Genomic DNA, 12,987 nt, shown 5'->3' with positions numbered 1-12,987 from the left:
ATGTAACCACTGCAGTTTGAAAATGAGTTAAGACATTGTTAAGACATGTTGTATTTTATATTATAAAACAGTTAGCTCTGGCTGTGCATTCTGAGAGAATTCATGGGGATACATACTGTACATGTAAAAGTACAGAACATATCTGAGACATACAATTGTGATGTAAGATCCCTATGGGTCTCTTTGAGTTTAAACATAATACATTTTTTTTATCTCACACATAGCCCTTATCACATGATAGTGAGATATCTCATAACTTGATGCTTCACATTTCTCAACATTCATCTCAAATTATTTTGTAGAAATGTCAATTAAATAAATTTCTGTATGTCAACAGTGAGGGTAAGTATTTATCATGAATGAATAGATTTAGTGGAATGGCTCTTAGGACCAGGTTCACGTACCATGGAGATGAAACGCAAACTTATAGGCAATCATTGCCAGAATGTCCTAATGACTCAGAATGAATACAGTGTGTCACTAGAATTCAACCCTACATAGATTAACCACACACTTTATTTTATCACTTAACTTTAACAGTTGTGGATTGTGCCAGTATATGTATATTTACCCAAATTGTTCATTTACACAATAGTGGGGGTCACTGTAAATCCATGTCCCCACACAAGTGGAATAAATGGTGGAAAAGAGACACAAAACACTTCAAAAACCACCCCTCTGCTTCTCACATACATGCATGCCCACAAACATAGACACACACAAACATATTCTGCTGATGGTAGTATGTCGGGAATAGGGGGGTTGCCCCTAGACACTGATCTAATGTCAGTTTTCCATTTAGAATAGTTATGAATAAGGATTTGGGGGTAGGATAAGCTTATCCTAGATCTGTGTCTAAGGGAAACTTAGAATGTGCCCTGCCGTTTGCCATATCAGATCAGGAGGTCAGTGACAGGGCAGTAGCTTGGACAACTCAGATTGGATGTTGGCAATCTGAGTGACAGGGTTGCCACTAACATCAAGGCTGGTCAGCTTCAGGCAGTAAGTCAGGTGTTGAATGTCAGAGATTTTAGATATTGATGCATATTAAGTTAAAAGAAAATGACAACAACTCTAACAGTATTAAAAAGATTGCAATGTATTACCACAATAGAGAAAGAGAAAGGCAAAAGAAAGGCAAAAGAGAAAGGCAAGGAGACTGTTGGTCTTCTAGGACACTTCTTCCAACTTGGGGAGATGGTACAATCCTAATCTTCCTGGGGTCCAAACACATTAAGGCACTTATGTCACACATAAAACAAAATTTGAAATAATACATTGAAGTCGGAAGTTTACATACAACTTAGCCAAATACACTTAAACTCAGTTTTTCACTATTCCTGACATTTAATCCTAGTAAATATTCCCTGTATTAGGTCAGTTAGGATCACCACTTTATTTTAAGAATGTGAAATAATAGTAGAGAGAATGATTTCGTGCCTCTCAGGGAGAGCTCTGGAGTGGCCTAACGCAGTGTGGGAAGAAGGAGATGCGGCGTTGGACGACTACACGGAGTTCACCCGCCACTTCCGGACAGTCTTCGACCACTCGCCCGAGGGTAGAGCGGCGGGTGAACGTCTTTTCCACCTGAGGCAGGGGACGAGGAGTGCCCAAGAGTTCACCCTGGAATTTCGGACCCTGGCCGCAGGAGCAGGATGGAATGACAGGGCCCTTATCGACCACTACCGTAGCAGCCTGCGCGAGGATATCCGTCAGGAGTTGGCCTGCAGGGATACTGTGCCACCCATAAGTGAGAAACCTACATGCCAAGTATAGTATGAGTATACACAACATTGAGAATACCTGCTCTTGCCACAGACAGAATGACATCAAATAGAATAACTCAGATAGAATGACTCAAAGTCTTAGATAGCAGTCATCATCAATTGTCGACAATCTACTGGCAAATCCTTTCTAATCCTTGTCACATGAAGAAGAAGAATGGAGAGAAACTATAGATAAAACGTGTCAGTGCTCGGCATTTGTACATAAAGATTACACCACAATTAATCGTTTGGAAGGAATCAGTGGCTAACTGCAAGCATAGCAAGAAACCACTAACGTTAGCCTGCTATTCAATGTAGTGGCTGTTTTATTCCCCGAGTACCCATCATAAATCCAGGGAATGCCAGACTTTGATGACAAAGTTTGTTGACAAAATTTGCCCACAAAGGACCGCTACGCCACCTTCAAAAGATGAGTCCAAAAATGCCTTGTATGCTGCTGCATAAATTATGTAATATGCAAGGGAGAAATGTATACTGTAGCGAAGAAAGTAATACTAAGTGGATATTGTGTAGTAAACTGTGCCTCCCCCAAATAATTCGGTCTATTTTCACAAACGCGGTATTGTAAACACATCGTTCGTGGCCGGGTGTGTGCTTGTTTGGCTACTTTTTTGTACAGCTTTGACAGTGCTACTGATAGTATTTGTGGTGCTTGGTTTGCACGTACAAATTCAGCACATACAACATTCTATAATATAATTGTGTTATTTACTATATGACGCGTTTCTTTTTTGACACAAAGACCCAGACGGCGTTCAATGTGGTCTATCTTCACCTATTAGTGTTCTAACTTGGTGGTGCACAAATAGCCTATAACCTGTTTTAGAGAAATGTAATCATTGAATATTGTAAGAGCTTTCATTGTCTGTTTATATGCCCCATTTATGTATCCTATGTGTACCAAACTCACTAAATGTGGCAGTAATAAAGCCTCCCTTGAAAAAGCCAAACCTTGACCCAGAAAATATAAAAAACTATCGGCCTATATCGAATCTTCCATTCCTCTCAAACATTTTTGAAAAGGCTGTTGCGCAGCAACTCACTGCCTTCCTGAAGACAAAACAATGTATACGAAATGCTTCAGTCTGGTTTTAGACCCCATCATAGCACTGATATTGCACTTGTGAAGGTGGTAAATTACCTTTTAATGGCATCAGACCGAGGCTCTGCATCTGTCCTCGTGCTCCTAGACCGCAGTGCTGCTTTTGATACCACCGATCACCACATTCTTTTGGAGAGATTGGAAACCCAAATTGGTCTACACGGACATGTTCTGGCCTGGTTTAGATCTTATCTGTCGGAAAGATGTCAGTTTGTCTCTGTGAATGGTTTGTCCTCTGACAAATCAACTGTACATTTCGGTGTTCCTCAAGGTTCCGTTTTAGGACCACTATTGTTTTCACTATATATTTTACCTCTTGGGGATGTCATTCGAAAACATAATGTTAACTTTCACTGCTATGCGGATGACACACAGCTGTACATTTCAATGAAACATGGTGAAGCCACAAAATTTCCCTCGCTACAAGCATGTGTTTCAGACATATAGAAGTGGATGGCTTCAAACCTTCTACTTTTAAACCCGGACAAAACAGACATGCTTGTTCTAGATCCCAAGAAACAAAGAGATATTCTGTTGAATCTGACAATTAATCTTAATGGTTGTACAGTCGTCTCAAATAAAACTGTGAAGGACCTCGGTGTTACTCTGGACCCTGATCTCTCTTTTGAAGAACATATCAAGACTGTTTCAAGGACAGCTTTTTTCCATCTATGTACATTGCAAAAATCAGAAATGTTCTGTCCAAAAATGATACAGAAAAATGAATCCATGCTTTTGTTAGACTACTGCAATGCTCTACTTTCCGGCTACCCGGATAAAGCACTAAAAAAACTTCAGTTAGTGCTAAATACGGCTGCTAGAATCCTGACTAGAACCAAGTGCTAGCCTCCCTACATTGGCTTCCTGTCAAGGCAAGGGCTGATTTCAAGGTTTTACTGCTAACCTACAAAGCATTACATGGGCTTGCTCCTACCTATCTCTCTGATTTGGTCCTGCAGTACATACCTACACGTACGCTACGGTCACAAGACGCAGGCCTCCTAATTGTCCCTAGAATTTCTAAGCAAACAAGGCTTTCTCCTATAGAGCTCCATTTTTATGGAATTGTCTGCCTACCCATGTGAGAGACGCAAACTCGGGCTCAACCTTTAAGTTTTACTGAAGACTCATCTCTTCAGTGGGTCATATGATTGAGTGTAGTCTGGCCCAGGAGTGTGAAGGTGAACGGAAAGGCTCTGGAGCAACGAACCGCCCTTGCTGCCTCTGCTTGGCCGGTTCCTCTCTCTCCACAGGGATTCTCTGCCTCTAACTCTATTACAGGGGCTGAGTCACTAGCTTACTAGGGCTCTTTCATACCGTCCCTAGGAGGGGTGCATCACTTGAGTGGGTTGAGTCACTGATGTGATCTTCCTGTCTGGGTTGGCGTCCCCCCTTGGGTTGTGCCGTGGCGGAGATCTTTGTGGGCTATACTCGGCCTTGTCTCAGGATGGTAAGTTGGTGGTTGAAGATATCCCTCTAGTGGTGTGGGGTCTGTGCTTTGGCAAAGTGGGTGGGGTTATATCCTTCCTGTTTGGCCCTGTCCGGGGGGTGTCATCTGATGGGGCCAAAGTGTCTCCTGACCCCTCCTGTCTCAGCCTCCAGTATTTAGGCTGCAGTAGTTTGTGTCGGGGGGGCTAGGGTCAGTTTGTTATATCTGGAGTACTTCTCCTGTCCTATCCGGTGTCTTGTGTGAATTTAAGTATGCTCTCTCTAATTCTCTCTTTCTTTCTCTCTCTCTCTCAAGGAGGACCTGAGCCCTAGGACCATGCCTCAGGACTACCTGACATGATGACTCCTTGCTGTCTCCAGTCCACCTGGCTGTGCTGCTGCTCCAGTTTCAACTGTTCTGCCTGTGATTATTATTATTTGACCATGCTGGTCATTTATGAACATTTGAACATCTTGGCCATGTTCTGTTATAATCTCCACCCAGCACAGCCAGAAGAGGACTGGCCACCCCACACAGCCTGGTTCCTCTCTAGGTTTCTTCCTAGGTTTTGATCTTTCTAGGGAGTTTTTCCTAGCCACCATGCTTCTACACCTGCATTGCTTGCTGTTTGGGGTTTTAGGCTGGATTTCTGTACAGCACTTTGAGATATCAACTGATGTACGAAGGGCTATATAAATAAATTTGATTTGATTTGATCATACGGTTCTAACTTGTACCAGGAGTACACTGTAAGAACAGCCCATGTTCTGAATTCTGTCGCTGTACATTTCAAAAGTGCTGAACAAATAGTTATATTGACTATGTCCGTCGTTGCTTGCTCATTAATGTCTTAATTGAAATTAAGTAAGGATTGTCTCTTATCTGCTTGTCGTCCCCATATGCCAAAATTTGTACATCTCAATTGTCAGTAGAAACCACATTTGTTTAAAAACCTCTACGGGATTGTTGTCCCCCTTGGGGGATGATTGAACTAACGTAGGCTAATGCGATTAGCATGAGGTTGTAAGGAACAAAACCATTTCCCAGGACACAGACATATCTGATATGGGCAGAAAGCTTAAATTCATGTTCATCTAACTGCACTGTCCAATTTACAGTAGCTATTACAGTGAAATAATACCATGCTATTGTTTGAAGAGAGTGTACTAACTTGAAAATGTATTAATAAACCAATTAGGCACATTTGGGTGGTCTTGATACAACATTTTTAACAGATATACAATGGTTAATTGGATCAGTCTAAAACGTTGCACATACACTGCTGCCATCTAGTAGCCAAAATCTAAATTGCACTTGGGTTGTAATAATACATGTTGGCCTTTCTCTTGCACTCAGGCAGTTAGATTTGGGTATGTCATTTTAGGCGAAAATTGAAAAAAAGGGTTGCATCCCTTTAAACAAGCAAAACTGTGGTTGTGTAAATTCTTATATTTACTATTTGAGAGATTTAACTCTCTAGTCAATGCTTTTGCAAATTAAATACCAATTTAAAAAATAGTACAATAATGTGAGTAAAATACATTTGAAAGTATTGTAAAACTCACCAGCTGTTGCCATCACTCTTCTGTTTTAACAGTAGTGCCCGCTAAATAGCGTTTCAATCGGTGACGTCACTTGCTCTGAGACCTTAAAGTAGTGGTTCCCCTTGCTCTGCAAGGGCCGTGGCTTTTGTGGAGCGATGGGTAATGATGCTTTGTGGGTGACTGTTGTTGATGTGTGCAGAGGCTCCCTGGTTCGTGCGAGGGGACGGTCTAAAGTTATACTGTTACACTAGAGCTGTGCAGATATCGGTGAAAATGAATTTTCTCCCAGTAAGCCTCAAATTTCACATTAAATAGAAAATGTTTTTTTTCTGCAGTAAGATTACTATTTCACACCTGTTTCTATTTTCAAATTCTCAAGCAGCCAAGTGAAAGCCTATTCATAAGTAGAGAGGTACCTTACAGTAAGTGGAAGGGATTTACTGTACAGAAACAGCATTTCTGATACTCATTAGTAGTTCACCAACAGGTGTAACATGAAGATGGAGTGACTTTAATGATACATATGGAAATATTGTGTTTGTACACAATAGTTTTTTAACTCATACTGTACATCCTCTTTATTTCTTAATTTGACCAGATAAAAGAAAAACTCTTGTGAAAAACAGAAGCAGTGAGAAACAGATACAAAGGATAATTAATATGTTTGTACCAGAGGAGGCTTGTGGGAGGAGCTATAGGAGGACAGGCTCATTGTAATGGCTGGAATGGAATAAATGGAACAGTATCAAACACATAAAACATATGGAAACCACGTGTGACTCCGTTCCATTTATTTCCCTTATGCCATTACAATGAGCCTGTTCTCCTATAGCTTCTCCCACCAGCCTCCTATGGTATGTTCTGTACAGTGTTAAGCACACTAGTCTCTGGTTTGAGTGGTAGAGTTTAGCTGGCAGTGGCAGGGTACTGTTGCTTGTCCAACAGGTTGGCCATCTCCATCCAGCCCAGATCCCACTGTACCTCAGTCACATCCTGCTTGGTCTGGGGTGCCTCTCCTGGGGGTGGCCCTTCTTTGGAGGAGAAACAGCTGCGGGTGCACCACATATGCAACCTTGAACCCAATAACCGACAGGTTAGTGACACATACAGAGTTTCCTGCTTACTACAGTGTTTCTATTTTTTATGTCCATTGAATGTGATTAGTAAACAGAGATATTTGTTGAAGGTAATAACTACTAACCTGTAGTGACGAACCAGTAACATAACAACAGGAATAAGCAACAGGATAACCACAATGCAACAGAACAGCAACACCCATATCAAGGTACCTGAATGGGGAAAAACATGAAACCACATAAGTCGAGTGTGCACACGCACGTGCGTGTGTGTGTTGGAGGAGGGGGGTTGAGGTGATTGAAGGGATTTATGTGTAGACACTGTACCTTCAGAGGACAATGTCTTTCTCTCTTCTGAGGTGGAGTTCCCTAAAATAAAGGCATAAAAAGCAACGCAACGTAAAATGAAGTTAATCTGTATTTCAAGCAGTATTGGGAGGCAGTAAAATATTTGGGCCGCAGTTGTACCCAACCATTTGGTCTTACTTCTCACAGACAGCCAACTCTCTGGGCTCTCCAACTTCTCAGGTTCAGCACACTTGTAGAAGCCCTCGTCTGCACCGTTCACATTGTCAATGGTCATCTCTGTGACGTTCAGAACAACCTCTACTCCGTCTTTGTAGAAGGTGGTCAGGTTAGGTTTGTGGAACCAGTACCGGCAATGCAGAGTCACCTGATCTCCCTCTGTGACAGGGTGAGCAGGGCCAACAATGATCATGGAACCATCTGTGAGACACAAGAGAAGACACTACAGATACAGATACATAGACCATTACATATAGTGCATCTTACTTGCTTTCTTATGCATAATCTCGGTTTCCACAGGCACATGGCATTATTTCCCCCCAACCACATGATCACAATGCTGCTAATGTATCAGACATCAGTGATACAGATATGGCTCACAGCTCACTGTGATCTTGACCGTGTTGCTGCGCCATTTGCTGCTCTCACACCAGTACAACCCACTGTATAGAGAGGAGAGGCTGCATGCTCCAGGAGCCTCCTTCCTGACAGTGCCCTCTAGTGTCTGACACCCAGACCTAACTCCAAAGTCAGTGAGCTGCCACAATGTCCAGTCTGTGGAGTTACTCTCTGTGGAGTTGCTCTCAGACACAGCAGGGCACTGGAGAGAGAAGTGCTCCCCTTGGAAGTACTGTAGGCTGTTGGGGATCACTGCCAAAGAGGGTGGGGTCAGCTCTGCGAGAGAGATGGGTACAATAAGTGGGGGTGACATTTTCAGGATTACTCACTCTACTAATGCCATAACACCAAATGGCTACTCGTCTTTGATGAGGTTATGTGTGCATTGATACCAATAGCAGTAGCCATATTGCATCCAACCAATCAGTGAACAGTGATTGTCTCACCTGACACAGTCAAGTGGGCGGGGTCACTGAGTAAGGGTGTGGTTGAGCCATTCCGCTCAGCCTGGCACCAGTAGCTACCACCGTCAGCCTTGGCAACCCCAGTGATGGAGTAACTGTCACCACTGATCATGTGTCTAGCATTTGGGGTCACAAGTTTGTGAGATGTGTGTCTGAACCAGTGATAGGTCCAAGAATAGTTAGCACCTGCTTCCACACTGCATCTCAGTGCCACAGATTCCCTTAAGTAGATGGTTGATCCTGGGGGCCAAACAGACAGAACCACTCTGATATTGGGAGACCCTAGAGAAAGAGGGAAGCTCATTATTTCTGGACATTTCTGTATGTGTATATGAGTGTGTGTATATGAGCATGTGTATATGAGTATGTGTGTGTTTTACCTTTAGAGTCTGTAGTCTGGATCATCAATTTTGTCAGACCTGATGAAGAAAAAAAGGATCATTGATCAATGTGATCAGAAGTTAACTCTGTTTACTATTCAGGAGTAGGAAATAGAGCAGTAACAACATTACTGCATATACACTCAGGGGGCAGAGGAATGGGAAACAGTCTCTAATGAGTCTGTAGATGGATATCATCCCCATGGGGGCAGGAGGAATGTACACGCATGTCCTTTCCTGCCATTTCTGATCCTTTCCTTCACAACAAGACTCCACACAATCTATAATCATGGTCATGGAGCTTATGGCAAGAAAAATACAAGAGTAGATAGCACTCAAATAAACCCACCTAAAAATGTTCTCTTAAGAGTGAAATTTTACCCCATTCTCACATTCAACTAAATAGGCTACACTAAACATATTTTTAAAATGTAGCCTATGCAGAGTGCCCTGCAGTTAATCAAAATTCAGCCCGGGTTATATCATCATGCATATTATCAATGACAATAATTGACCATTGAAATGTGCAGTGGTGGAAAAAGTATCTAATTGTGATACTTGAGTAAAAGTATAGATACCTTAATAGAAAGTTACTCAAGTAAAAGTAAAAGTCACCCAGTAAAATACGACTTGAGTAAAAATCTAGAAGTATTTGGTTCTAAATATACTTAAGTATCAAAAGTAAAAGCATGAATAATTTCAAATTCCCTATATTAAGCAAAGCAAACGACACCATTTTCTTGTTTAAGACATTTACGTATAGCCAGGGGCAGACTCCAACACTCAGACATCATTTACAAATGATGCATTTGTGTTTAGTGAGTTTGCCAGATCAGAAGCAGTAGGGATTGGGGACCATGTGTTCTCTTGATAAGTACATAATTTGGACCATTTTCCAGTCCTGCAAAGCATTCAAAATACTTTTGGGTGTCAGGGAAAAGTATGGAGTAAAAAGTACATTATTTTCTTTAGGAATGTAGTGAAGTAAAAGTAAAAGTTGTCAAAAAAATAAATAGTAAAGTACAGATACCCCAAAAAACGACTTAAGTATTTTTTTTAAGTACTTTACACCACTGGAAATGTATATGAACAATTAAGACAATTATAATTAGTCAATGAGGAAATTAAAATGTATAGGAGCTCACCCAGTATGACATAGACGGAGAGGGAGTTCATTCTATCTCGAGTTGAATTACTCTGGTACAATGAAAACCCTGTCAAATCTCTTTCTGACTCTATCAAACAGACATACAAATACAAGTATCAGAGAGATATCTTGCTAACTCACTGTTACACCTGCCATATCAGAATTGTCCAAGGGTTGCAGTCTTCAAATGGGGGAAAAAACGTCACTCATTTGGAGGTAAAATCTAAATGGGGATTTAGGGTGGGACAGTAAAAATCTAGAAATACAGGAAACAGGGGATGAGGAGGAGCTATTGGACCTCCCATCATAATAATCGCCCAACCTTTAAAGATGGCCATCTTGCCGGCGACTAGGGGGCAAACATTTCCTCCACTTCCGCCTGTGCCATGGCAATACAGTCACAACGACTACTAACAATGAGTCACATACAGTTGAAGTAGGAAGTTTACATATACCTTAGCCAAATACATTTAAACTCAGTTTTTCACAATTCCTGACATTTAATCCTAGTAAACATTCCCTGTCTTAGGTCAGTTAGGATCACCACTTTATTTTAAGAATGTGAAATGTCAGAAAAATAGCAGAGAGAATGATTTATTTCAGCTTTTATTTCTTTCATCACATTCCCAGTGGGTCAGAAGTTTACATACATTCAATTAGTATTTGGTAGCATTGCCTTTAAATTGTTTAACTTGGGTCAAACGTTTTGGGTAGCCTTCCACAAGCTTCCCACAACAAGTTGGGTGAATTTTGGCCCATTCCTCCTGACAGAGCTGGTGTAACTGAGTCAGGTTTGTAGGCCTCCTTGCTCGCACACGTCTTCCAAATGTAGAAACCCAATAAACACATTTAGATATATTTGCAGACCAGTAGTAGTGTAAGAAATGGGAAGGCCCAGCCCATCTGCCAGCTTAGGTCTCTCTAGATATACCTTTCTCATTCGTGGATTTGATTTATTCCAAATTAAGTTGGAAATATAGCTGTCCAGTTGTTTGAACTTCGACTTTGGCCGAAAAATAGGAATAATTTGGAATAAGTACAAAAACCTAGGTAGTACAGTCATCTTAACAGGATGAATGTGACCTGCTAATTAAATGGGAAGAGATGACCACCTTATGAAATTCTGCTTAGTGCACTCCAGGAATGTTTTGAAGTTATGTTTAAACAAAGCCTTAAATGATATCCAATACCTTCTGCTAACTGATTAATGGGGAGGAGCACACTTGTTGTTAGGTTTAACTTATATCCAGAGAATGTCCCAAAACCTTGTAGCATGTCCAAGAGATGGGGAATAGTCTCCACAGGGTTAGAGATGTTTAAAAGAAGATTGTCTGCATATAAAGACCTTGTGAGTTATTTCGCCCCTTAGTGTTCCCTTAATCCAGTTTGGCATCACTGTCTCTAAAGGGCCTTAGTGAGAATTTTATCATCGCCGCACAAAACGCTTATAGGGCGATATGAGCCACAGTCTAGGCCTAAGGATTCTTCTTCTTTTTAAGCACAACCAAAAGAGTCACCTGGGTAAGTGTCTGGGGCAGTTTCTGACTGGAAAGGACTTTATTGTACATTGAGCTAAGGATAGGGGATAGTTTAGAGAAGAATGCTTTAAAAAAATCAATAGGGAAGCCATCAGGCACGGGAGCTTTACTGCTCTGCATGGACTGAATTGCCCGAGTAGCTTCATCATCACTTATTGAGTTATTCGTGTTAGTTTGTTCATCTGAAATGAGACAGGGGATGTCCAGATTGTCTAGGAATCCATGCATTTGAGATGTGTCAGGAAGAGCCTCTGATGAGTAAAGAGCAGAGTAGAATTGCTGAAATTGATTGCTGATTTCTTTGTGATCAGTAGAAATTAAATCAGTTGCAACACAGATTTCAGGTATGTTGCTGCTAGCAGCAGATTATCAAAGCTGGTGAGATAACAATTTGCCAGCTTTCTCTCCGTGTTCATAAAATGTCTGCCTCGACTTAAACAGAAGCTGCTCCATTTGTTTAGTGGAAAGATTAACAAATTACGATTGGTGTAGCAGTCTCTCTTTGTAGAGTTCAGGAGTCAGTAAAGAGGCATATCTGTTGTCCATGTCTAGAATGAGTTGAGATGGCTCCGAAAAGCATTTAGTGCGCTGTTTGTTGTCATATGCTGTGTATGAAATAATTTGGCCCCTTAGAAATGCTTTTAACGACTCCAACACAGTAGAATGAGACACATCAGTGGTGCAGTTGATCTGTAAAAAAGAAAGTGGATATCTAGCTGGACAGGGCTATGCTCTGAGATAAAGATGCTGTGATATTGGTTATTAGTTACAAAAGGAATAATTATATCGTCCAGCAGGGAAAAGTCAACCCTAGTGTATGAGTGGTGGGACTGGAGAAAAAAAGGAGTACTGTTTAGCAATGGGATTGCTCCTCCTCCATGGATCAGGAAAATTATAGGATTCCAGAAATGAGTTGATTACTGCACCTGATTTTGAAATGACATTGTTGGGCTTTTTGGGATTTGTCTAGACTTGGATGTAATACACAATTTAAATTGTTGCAATGAGGTCAGAGAAAAATGTAGCATCATAGAGGTTAGCCAGAACCATAGAGGTTAGCCAAAACAACCTGTGTGCTAAACAAGTTCCCCATCACTATAATATATCTGCCATTAGTATATGAAATGACTTTGGAGGAGACAAACAGGGACTTTTTTGATAAGGATGGCTGCCCCACTGGCCTTTAGCACCAAAGTGGGAGTGAAATGTTTGGTCGACCCCTTTGGTGCGGACTGTAAGCTTCTTTAGTTTATCATGGTCGCTGGACCAGAGATGGGTCTCTTGGAGAAAAACTATGTCTGGACTTAAAGACTTAAGATGATCATACACTCAGCTACGACTGACCACATGGTTAATTCCTTTTAAGTTCCAGCTGATAAAGCAAGTGGTGCCTAGAGTATATGAATTAGGCATTGTCATAGCTATTAGAAATTAATGTTAGTACAATCACATGGCCAGCGTGCTGAAAGGTGTAATAAAATATAAAGAAAAGAAAAAACAGCTAAAAACAACAAAATACCTCTCCTAGACTAGAGCAAAATACTACCATGTTAAACCGAACCTCAGCTCTATTCAGGCCGAACATAATCAAGGATT

General features: G+C 41.2%; 1 protein-coding gene across 2 annotated transcripts; it reads right to left on the bottom strand.

Moving 5' to 3' along the window:
* Nucleotides 1-6,413: 6,413 nt before the first annotated feature.
* LOC123998237 lies at nucleotides 6,414-10,063 on the bottom strand. Of its 2 annotated transcripts, XM_046303272.1 has the most exons (8): nucleotides 9,852-10,063; nucleotides 8,707-8,745; nucleotides 8,309-8,608; nucleotides 7,845-8,138; nucleotides 7,425-7,664; nucleotides 7,266-7,307; nucleotides 7,064-7,151; nucleotides 6,414-6,934 (listed from the first exon to the last, which is right to left on the bottom strand). In XM_046303272.1, exons 1-8 carry the CDS (start codon nucleotides 9,880-9,882, stop codon nucleotides 6,769-6,771), a joined length of 1,200 nt encoding a protein of 399 aa, XP_046159228.1. In that variant the 5' UTR covers nucleotides 9,883-10,063; the 3' UTR covers nucleotides 6,414-6,768. The 2 variants fall into 2 exon arrangements, with proteins under 2 accessions (XP_046159228.1, XP_046159229.1); XM_046303273.1 differs by lacking the exon at nucleotides 7,064-7,151.
* Nucleotides 10,064-12,987: the final 2,924 nt, after the last annotated feature.

The sequence above is a fragment of the Oncorhynchus gorbuscha genome, linkage group LG15, assembly GCF_021184085.1.
Source record: "Oncorhynchus gorbuscha isolate QuinsamMale2020 ecotype Even-year linkage group LG15, OgorEven_v1.0, whole genome shotgun sequence".
Lineage (NCBI taxonomy): Eukaryota > Metazoa > Chordata > Actinopteri > Salmoniformes > Salmonidae > Oncorhynchus > Oncorhynchus gorbuscha.
Note: the sequence above shows the minus strand (reverse complement) of the source record. Positions and strands in the feature narration are given on the sequence as shown.

Bases quoted from the DNA above. Each gene is read 5' to 3' on its own strand.
- LOC123998237 (XM_046303272.1), bottom strand. From the start codon at position 9,882: ATGAACTCCCTCTCCGTCTATGTCATACTGG. The intron at 8,746-9,851 runs GTGAGCTCCTAT...TTTCTTCATCAG, and splicing joins CTCCGTCTATGTCATACTGG to GTCTGACAAAATTGATGATC. The intron at 6,935-7,063 runs GTTAGTAGTTAT...ATTGGGTTCAAG, and splicing joins TTACTGGTTCGTCACTACAG to GTTGCATATGTGGTGCACCC.